The following is a 10,594-nucleotide window of genomic DNA, read 5'->3' as shown; positions in this document are numbered from 1 at the left end:
CTCATTGTCCCTTTCTAAATTAATACTTTCTCCAATTTCCATGTTTCTTTCATTATTTCCCTCTTTAATTATTTTGTTACTTTGTTGCGGAATTTCATCAGATATATTCTCTTGATCTTGTTTTGGTACGTTATTTTTTTCTTTTTCTCTATTCTTCAATTTTTTTAAACTATTTTCATCAAGTCGTTTCTTTTTTTCCTCTATGCTCTCTTTTTTTCTTCTTTCATGTATCTTTTTTGCTTTCCTACTCTCTTTTGACAAATCCCTCCTTTTCCTTTTTTAGGCATTTTTGAAATTTTTTAAATAAAGGATTTTACGCACTTTTCTTCTTTAAAATCTTATATTTTATATTTTCTAATTTCTTTAAATTTACTTATCTTCAAACTTTCAACAATAAATATTCTTTTTTTATTAAAAATTTATTAACTTAAAATTAATGTTTTTTTTTAAATTAAATATAGTTTTAATTCTTTAATCTTTTTTCCTTTTTTTGGCAAGAAAATTTTTACTTTCTTTTTTTTTATTTTTATACTAAACTAATTATTATCTTTTTTTTAAAAATCTTACAAATCTAACTTTACAAATTCTTATATTTAAATTACTTATTATGCTATTTTTTAACTATTTAACATTTTTTTTCTTTATTTACGCACTTTTCTTTTTTAAATTCTTTTTTTTATCTTTGATTTTCTTTAAAATAACTTTTCTTCAAACTTTCGATAATAAATATTCTTTATTTATTAAAACTTTTTTAACTTAAAATTAATTTTTTTTTAAATTAAATACATTTTTAATTTTTTAATTCTTTTTTTTCCTTTTTTAAAAATTTTAACTTTTCTTTTATACTAAACAAATTAATTATTTTTTTTTAACTTATAAATCTAACTTTACAATTTCATATATTTAAATTACTTATTATGCTATTTTTTAACTATTTAACTTTTATTTCATTAATTCTTTATGTGAACTTTTAATCTATAATACTCACTTTAATCCTTTTTTATCCAAAAAATCTTCCTCAATTTATTTTCTTTTTGGGTAATTTACTATTTACACATAGTTTTTTTTCCTTACCTTTCTGAATACACTTTATATTTGTCACTTTTTTTCTTATTTTTTTGTTCTTTATTACCTTTTCATAAATTTCCTTTTTTTTTCCAAATATTTCCTTTTTTTCACTTCCTTTTTTTCATTTCATAATATTAGAAAAGTAAATTTTTTTTTTGTAAAAATGGAATTAAGTTAAGTATCCAACTTTGTTAAATAATTAGTATAAGTATTTTTTTTGTAGAATAATGTTTATTGTTAATGTTTATTATTAATGTTTATTCTTTTATAAAAAGTTAAATAATAGTGAAGCACATTATTCTTCATTATAATTAAAAAGAAAAAAATGTTTTATTTATAAAATAAAGATGTGCCTTTTAAAAATTTGTTTTCATATTTTTATGTTAAACTATTTTCGTGTTTAATTTTGCCATTTTAAATTTTATAAATTTATAAATTTATAAATTTTTTTAAAAATACATTTTTTTAAATTAAGTTGCCTAAAATTTTTTTTAATTAGAACACTTTTACTTTGTCTCAAATACAAATATATATTTATTATATTTTGATTAATTTTTTGTTAATTCTTTTTAAAAAAATGAAATACGGATAAAGCTCATTTTTCTTTATTAAAATTATAAAAGCTTTTTCAACATTTTGCAAACTTTTTAGGAACAATTGATAACTATTTTCAATTCGTAATTAATAAAAAAAAGCCCAACGAAATAAAAATATTTTTAAACAAAGAAAGTGTAATCTTTAAAAAAAGTTTTAGTTATCTTTGAAAATTTGTTTTCATATTTTTATGTTAAACTATTTTTGTGTTTAAAATAATATGTTATTTATCAAATTGATAATTTATTTTTTGTTACATTGTTTTTAATGTTTTTTTGGTAGAATAGATAACTATTCTTATTTTTTTGCAAAACAGTAATAATGTTTATCTCAATAAACAATAATTAAAATTGTTTTTACAAATAATCTTATAAAAATGTAAATTTAACTTAATTAATTTCTTAAACTAATTTTTTTTTCTTAATATGAACGTTTGTTAACTATCTTTATTTCGTAATTTATGGAATAATAGCCCAAAAAAGACAATTATAATATCTTTTTCAAAAATTGTAATTTTTATAAAAATTTTTTTATCTATTCTTCAAAAAAATTGAAAAAAAAAATTATAAATACTTTTACAAATTATTTAACAAAGTTGGATAACTAACTTAATTCCATTAAAAAAAAAAATTTAATTTTGTGTGCAAATAAATTAAAAAATTAAGTTTCCTTAAACTCTTTTTAATTAGAACACTTTTACTTTGGTTCAAATACAAATATATATTTTTTATATTTCTTATAGAATAGAATAGAATAGACTTTATTGCGTCCCAATTACGGGGTATACAAGGCGCTTTTCTCACGGAGCGTTCCCGAACCGTTCACATACATAGCCCCTCTACTCCCAAACCGACCTGGCCATAAGCGACCTTTACATTCTGTTACCCCCCACCCCCCTCGCCCACCCCTCACCCCCTACCCCCCACCCCCTTCTCCTCTTCCTCCACTCAATCCTTCTCTCTTCCCCTTTCCTCTCCACTTGTTCTCTTCAGCTCTCTTCCGTCCTCTCCCTCCTTTTCTCCTTCTGGGACCTCTCCTCCTCCTTCTCCTCATCTGCCTCCTCTGCTCTCCTTGCTTCACCTTCCTCATTTCTTCATGCTTTCTCATTCTCTCCTTCCCTCCTGCTTCTCCTGTTTCTTTCTCACCACTCTCTTCCCCTTCCACGTCTCTTTCCATTTCTCCTCTGTCACCTCCTAGTAACATAAAACAAAAAACATAAGATTTCAATTAACTCCACCAGCTCCTCTCCCCTTTAATTCCCTTCCTCCTTTCCTTCCCCCTCGCCTATTTCCCACTCTTCTTTCCTTTTATTCCACACCCATTCTCTCCCGTCCACCCACATGCTTCTATTCCCCACATATACTTTCTTTCCCTTATTTCTCTCCTCTTTTGCCCTTTCTAACATCCTCCATCTGATTTTCCTCTCCTCCATCGATAAATCCTCGTCTAACCTTACATCCCAGCGACTCCTTATTTCCGCCCTCCTCTCTAACAACCAGTCTCTATCCTCCTCTCTCACCACCTCCGTTATCACCACTATCGTCCCCCTTTCCCCCACTCTTTCTGATACTACCCCTAAATCTACTTTCCTTTCCGCTTCTCTCTTCATAATCCCCTCTATTATCGCCTTTCTTTCTATCGCCCCCTCCCCCTCCACACCCCTCCACACTATGTTTCTTCTTCTCACCTCCCTTACTCTTCTCTCCCTTTCCGCCTCCCTTACTCTTTCCCACCCTTCTCTCTCCGCCCTCTCCCTCATCCTCCTCTCCATTTCCCTTTCCACCCTTTTCCATGCCTCTATCCCCTTCCCATCTCTCTCCCCATCTTCCTTCTCCTCTCTCTCTGCTCCCTTCCTCTCCTCCTTGCCAGTTCCTCCTGTCTGTCCCTCCTTCGTTCTGCTCCTCTCTTGTCCTCTTCCTTCATCCTCGTCTCTCTCCTCGCCCCCTCTCCTCTCCTTCTCCTCCTCTCCTCTCGTCTCCTGCCACCAGCTCTCCTCAACTCCGTCCTTCCGCCCCTTCTTCTCCTCTTCCCTCCGTTCTCTTCTCCTCTTGTTCTCGCCTTCCCCCATCCTCTCCTCCCTCTTCTCTCCAACCACCTGTTCCCTTTTCCCACTTCTTCCTTCTCTCCCGTCGTCCCGTCCGATCCTCCTCTTCTCCATCTCTCCCTCCTCGTCGTCGTCCCTCTGCGCTTCCTCTTCTCTGCTGCCTCTTCCTCTCTCTTTCCTCATACTCCTCAGCTCTTCCCTCTCACCTGCTACCTCTTCTTCCCTTCTCATGCCTTCTCCTTCCAGCGCCTCTAACCTCTCTTCCAATCCTCTCAGTCTCTCTCCGACTTCCCTCAGTCTCCTTGTCATTTCCCACTTCAAATTCCTCAATTCTCTGCCCAGCTCCTCCATTCTCTCTTCCTCCCTTGCTTCTCTCCTCTCCCCGCCTATTCTCTCCTCTGAGTCCGGCACTCTCTCTCCCTGCACACTTTCACTTTATCTCTTTCTGCACGATCTTTCTCCTCCTGTGTCAGAATCGCTCTGTCGACATGTGCCCTCGATGGACCACGTGTACGGAAACCCGCGTTCCCAAACACGCTACCATCCCGCCCTGGCACTCTTGCCAACTTAACTCTAGCCCCACACTGCCAATCCCTTCCTTCCACCAGATTGACACTCCTCTTCTCTCTTCGCGCTCGCGCTGCCTCACTCCGAGCGCACCGCCATCTGCCCTCCTTCCTTCCTTCACTCCTCTCCTTCGAAACTCTTCTCTGCGTCGCATCTCTCCAGCGCCCTCTCTCTGACCTCTTCTTCTCGTACCTGCCTCCATCTTCCCGGCTTTCGTCTCTCGTTACTCCGATGTCTGCCCCGACTTCTCCATCCTAATATCTTCTCACCTCCATCCTCCATTTACTTCCCTCCAATTGCCCGTCTATGTCCCGGTCTTCTCTTCCCAATCGTCCACTTCTTTCTTTCCTCTCTTTCACATTACACCCTCACCACACTATTCACTCCGGAGCTCCCTGTTTCACCTCCACTCTCAACCACGCCATTTTATATTTCTTATAATTTATTGTTAATTCTTTTTTAAAAAGTAAAATACGGATAAATCTCATTTTTCTTCATTAAAATTATAAAAGCTTTTACAACATTTGGGAAACTTTTTAGGAACGATTGATAACTATTTTCAATTCGTAATTAATAGAAAAAAAGCCCAACAAAATAAAAATATTTTTCAACCAAAAAAATGTAATCTTTTAAAAAATTTTGTTTTTTTTGAAAAATTTTTTTTCTTTAATTACGAAATAAAAATAGTTATCAATCGTTCCAAAAAGTTTGCAAAATGTTGAAAAAGCTTTTATAATTTTAATAAAGAAAAATGAGCTTTATCCGTATTTCACTTTTTAAAAAAGAATTAACAAAAAATTAATCAAAATATAATAAATATATATTTGTATTTGAGACAAAGTAAAAGTGTTCTAATTAAAAAGAATTTTAGGCAACTTAATTTAAAAAAATGTATTTAAAAAAAAAATTTAATTTTGTGTGCAAATAAATTAAAAAATTATGTTCTTTAAATACATTTTTTTAAATTAAGTTTCTGTTAATGTACGCTCCGTCTGAACAGACTCACGACGAATCGCGACCGCGCGATGGCGCTGTGAGACTACCCGTGGCAATCTTGAGTTGTGCAATCTATTATATCCTCGCCCCCCCCCTTCCCTCTCGTCTTTTCTTTTGCTTCTTCCGGTCTCGCGTTGCTCGCCCTGAGTGTCCTCCCTGACTCGCGTGTATTCAATAAAGATCTGCTTGTTCTCGACATTCTCGCCGTTATATTTTTTATCCCGCTGGCCGTCCTCAAAGGCTCTGCAGCCTCTGATTCCAACAGGTTATGGGCCCAGCCCGACTTGTCGTCAAGAAAAGCAAACGGTAACCTCGACATATTTCCGCCTCGCATGCGACGCCATTGTCAGTCGAAGAAACGGTCGTCGAAAGTTCTGGTATACGTACGTTGAAAAGCAACATGGCGCAAGTGACGAGAATCGAATCCTTGAACAAGGAAAATTACGACACTTGGAAGATGTTCATGGAAGCATTGCTCGTGAAAAGCGATTTGTGGCAGTACGTCAACGGAACGGCCGTGAAACCCGAGACGGGCGATAGTGCGGCATCAGTAAGCGCGGCGCGAGCGTGGGAGCAGAACGACGCGAAGGCGCGTTCGGAAATCGTGTTGTCGATCAGCTCGAGTGAGTTGAAGCAGATCAAAGGGTGCAGCACATCCCGTGAAGTGTGGCTGAAACTTAAAGATACGTATCAGTCAAAGGGACCGGCGAGAAAAGCAGCCCTCTTGAGACAACTAACCACGCTCAAAATGCAAGGTAACAGCGACGTGCGCACACACCTTAATCTATTTTTCGATACCGTAGATAAAATCAACGAGATAGGAGTCGACATCGATGCAGACTTGCTCTCGACCATGCTGTTGATTAGTCTGTCGAGCGAATTCGACAATTTTCGATGCGCGATCGAAACACGAGACATGTTACCGACCTTGGATATACTTCGAGTGAAAATCACTGAAGAAGCGGACGCGAGAAGGGGCATCGCGAGTGGACACGTACCGAACGCCTTGTACGCGAAGAAACCTTTCCGAAAGCCACAAAGAAAACCCAAGGACGCGACCGAAGGATCGAATAGCGGTGCATTTAAATTCAAGTGTCACAAGTGCAAGATCGTGGGACACAAAGCCGCCGACTGCAAAGGCCAGAAGAAAGATCCGCAGATCGCACAGAATACATCGGCGGACGCAACGATGCTCACGTCGGAGGCTTACTTCGCCGGAATGGCCGAAACCAGTAAGTGGTGTTTGGATAGCGGAGCGACTTCGCACTTCTGTAACGAAGCACACAAGTTTGATGCGAGCATGGGCGTCAAGGAAGATAGACTGCATCTTGCAAGCAAGGATTCAATCCAGATTAAAGGAAAAGGCGCGGTTCGCATGAACGTCAACATCCACGGAGAACCAAAATTGATTCAACTTGAGAATACGCAGTTAGTTCCGGACCTGCGTACAAACCTCCTGTCGGTCTCCAAGATCACCGAACACGGTTTCAAGGTAGTGTTCGACGACTGCGAAGGGCTCGTGCTAGACAAAGAAGGCAAAGTGAAGTTAATTGCCAACAAGGTAAACGGGCTGTATGTCGTTGAGGAAGCAGTCGACAAAGTTGCTATCGCCGAGGAAGGGAACTCTAGTGAATCGACCTCACCGAAAACGGACTGGCATCGAAGGTTCGGCCATTTGAACCCCAGGGATCTCCAAGAAGCCATTCGTCGAGGCCGAGTCAACGGCGCGCAATTGGAAGATCCTTTGAGCAGCGAGTGTGACATCTGCTTGAAAGGCAAGACGGCAAGAAGCCCGTTTCCTGTGAAATCCGACAGATCAACGGGGATGCTGGACCTGGTGCACACCGACCTCTGCGGCCCGATGAGGGTCGCCTCCATTGGCGGAGCTAAGTATATTTTACAATTCGTCGACGACTATTCTAAATGGGGGCACGTCTATTTTTTGAAATATAAATCCGATGTTTTTCAGGCGCTTCAGAACTTTGTCGCAATGATTGAGAACCAAACCGGCAAACGAGTGAAATGCATTCAATCCGACAATGGAAAAGAATTCGTCAATACGGCCATCGATGAATTCTTGAAGGAGCGCGGAATAATAAGAAAGCTGACTGTCCCGTACAGCCCCCAGCAGAATGGCGTAGCCGAGAGACGAAATCGAACTCTGATGGAGATGACCAGGTGTCTCCTTCTACAGTCCGGCCTACCCGCACGTTTTTGGGCCGAAGCCGCCAACACGGCGAATCATATCCGTAACCGCTGCCCATCGAAATCATTGGATGGTAGAACGCCGTTCGAGATGTTGTCGGGCAGGATTCCTGACGTCGGCTACTTCAGGGAGTTCGGGCAACGCGTATTTATCCGCAACAACGGGCCGAATGTTGGAAAGTTCGACTCACGCGGTCTTAACGGAATCCTCATCGGATACTCAACCACCTCTAAAGGCTACAGAATATGGATCCCGGACGAAGAGAAAGTCGTCGTGTCAAGGGATGTGAAGTTTCTACGCACCAAACCTAGAAAGGGAATTGATGAGGATTTCCGCCCGGAAGTTACGAGTCACGACTCAGACGACGTAACCCTAAGTCACGATCACGACCCACATGTTGTGGAGGTGGTACTTCCGAACATCACAGTGCATCCTTCAGTCGAAACTGTCGAAGAACCACTAGTTGAAGCGCCCGAGGAAGACGTAGAATCAGTTGATAGCTCTGAGGAGGAGTCTCTGGAAGACCAGAACGAACCGCTTCCGGATGAGGGCACAAATCGTCGTAGAGCTCCAGGAAGACCAAGAAAAATCAGAACCGGCGAAAGGGGGAGACCTCGGAAAGAGTACCATCTTCGCCCTGAAGAATCTGAGTCGTCGGAGGAGCAGGTAGCAAGCTTGTCCGAAATTCCGATGAAAGAGGCTATGTCCAGTTCCGAAGCCAATGAATGGCGAGCAGCAATGGTTGACGAACTGAAATCGATCATCGCTAACAACACTTGGAAGTTGGTTGATCGCGTCAACGGCCAAACCGTCATCGGGAGCCGAATGGTGCTTAGGAACAAAGTCAACCCCGACGGGACCCTTCAGCGGCGAAAGGCGAGGCTAGTGGCTCAGGGATTCTCTCAGAGACCCGGCGTGCATTTCAACGAGACGTTCGCCCCAGTGGCGCGTATGAGCTCTATCCGCTTGATGATTAGCTTGGCCGCCCGCTACAAAATGAAAGTTCATCAGTTGGATGTCACTACGGCGTATCTTAACGGACACCTAGAGGAAGACATTCTAATGGAACCGCCCAAGGAATTGGCCGAACTTTCGAGGATTATCTCGGAATCGGAGAAGGATGAAGTTATCCAACGAAAGGCAAAGGAAATGTTTCGAGAGCTCAGTTCCGGGAACAAAGTCTGTAAACTGACAAAAGCACTCTACGGACTCCGACAGGCCGGACGAAGCTGGCACACCCGACTCGACATGGTCCTGAAGGGATGTGGAGCCGTCGCCACGAATGCCGATCCTTGTCTATACCGCATCGGAAAGGGAGAGAACGTCACGCTGATAGCGGTGTACGTCGATGACATCATCATCGCATCACGGAACGAAGAAGAAATCAAACGCATTACCAAGTCTCTCTCGGAACATTTCGACGTAAAAAAGCCGGGAGAAATTCGTCAGTGCCTCGGTATCGAATTTCTTCGAGAAGGAGATACCATCACCTTGAATCAGAGCGGCTACATCAGCGAAATACTCAAACGCTTTGGAATGGACAACTGTAACCCGGTATCCACTCCCTTCGATCCGAGCATGAAGCTGGAAAAGGGGACCGAAATATCCCCCGAAGACAAACGTGAAATACCCTACCGGGAACTCGTGGGTTGTCTCACATACCTAGCCTCGACTACCAGACCCGACTTAGCCTTCGCGGCCAGTTCCCTTGGACAGTTCAACAACTGCTTCGACGAATCCCATTCGAAAGCCGCGAAAAGGGTCCTGAGGTATTTGAAGGGGACCATCGACGTTGGCCTCACGTATCGCCCCAACACTGCACCAGTGATCGGCTACACGGATTCTAACTGGGGAAACTGCCCCGTGGATCGACGTTCACACTCTGGGTTCGTGTTTCTATTGAGCGGATCCGCCATTAGCTGGGACTCGAAGAAGCAGAAGACCGTGGCCCTGTCCACGTGCGAGGCCGAGTACATGGCACTCACCGAAGGTGCGAAGGAGGCCACATTCCTGCAACGTTTCCTAAAGGAGCTCGGGTTCGACGACCTGAGCAACATCACTATGTATGGGGACAACCTGGGCGCTATCAAACTAGCCGGAAACCCCGTATTCCATCAACGCAGCAAGCATATCGACGTGAAGTATCACTACGTTCGAGACGCTCTTCGCGACGGAGTTTTGATGATAAAGCATGTTCCAACCACCGAAATGGTCGCGGACTTCATGACCAAGGGTCTACCGAGGAAAAAGCACGCTAGCTGCCTCTGGAGAACCGGGATGCGTCAGTTGACCCGCGGAAACCATCTCGGTTCTCGATTCGAGGGGGAGTGTTAATGTACGCTCCGTCTGAACAGACTCACGACGAATCGCGACCGCGCGATGGCGCTGTGAGACTACCCGTGGCAATCTTGAGTTGTGCAATCTATTATATCCTCGCCCCCCCCCTTCCCTCTCGTCTTTTCTTTTGCTTCTTCCGGTCTCGCGTTGCTCGCCCTGAGTGTCCTCCCTGACTCGCGTGTATTCAATAAAGATCTGCTTGTTCTCGACATTCTCGCCGTTATATTTTTTATCCCGCTGGCCGTCCTCAAAGGCTCTGCAGCCTCTGATTCCAACAGTTTCCTTACTCTTCCTAACTCTTTTTAATTAGAACACTTTTACTTTGGCTCAAATACAAATATATATTTTTTATATTTCTTATAATTTATTGTTAATTTTTTTTTAAAAAGTAAAATACGGATAAATCTCATTTTTCTTCATTAAAATTATAAAAGCTTTTACAATATTTGGAAAACTTTTTAGGAACAATTGATAACTATTTTCAATTCGTAATTAATAAAAAAAAGCCCAACGAAATAAAAATATTTTTTAACCAAAAAAATGTAATCTTTTAAAAAATTTTTAGTTTTCTTTGAAAATTTGTCAAATAAAACATTTTTTCAAAGAGAAGAATTTTGTAAAAAACGTATTTTTATTCATTAAACAAAAATGTGCCTTTCTTAAATTTGTTTTCATATTTTTATGTTAATCTTTTTTTTAGTTTTTTTGATAGAATAGATAACTATTCTTTTTTTTTGCAAAACAGTAAGAATGTTTATCTCAATTATTATATGCTTTTCTAA

At 40.6% G+C, this 10,594-nt stretch overlaps 1 protein-coding gene and 1 long non-coding RNA gene across 2 annotated transcripts; one reads left to right on the top strand and one right to left on the bottom strand.

The window, feature by feature from the left end:
* Positions 1 to 2,914: 2,914 nt before the first annotated feature.
* LOC118646932 (vicilin-like seed storage protein At2g18540) lies at positions 2,915 to 4,057 on the bottom strand. Its single transcript, XM_036290881.1, has one exon. The coding sequence runs from the start codon at positions 4,055 to 4,057 to the stop codon at positions 2,915 to 2,917; it is 1,143 nt and encodes a 380-aa protein (XP_036146774.1).
* Positions 4,058 to 5,172: 1,115 nt separating this feature from the next.
* On the top strand, positions 5,173 to 10,353 carry LOC118647178. The gene is made up of 2 exons (XR_004964488.1): positions 5,173 to 5,534; positions 10,091 to 10,353. It is a non-coding gene; the product is annotated as an uncharacterized LOC118647178 (long non-coding RNA).
* The last annotated feature ends 241 nt before the right edge of the window (positions 10,354 to 10,594 follow it).

This window comes from Monomorium pharaonis, chromosome 8 (assembly GCF_013373865.1).
Source record: "Monomorium pharaonis isolate MP-MQ-018 chromosome 8, ASM1337386v2, whole genome shotgun sequence".
Taxonomy (NCBI): domain Eukaryota; kingdom Metazoa; phylum Arthropoda; class Insecta; order Hymenoptera; family Formicidae; genus Monomorium; species Monomorium pharaonis.
This window is presented reverse-complemented; position numbering and strand designations above follow the sequence as displayed.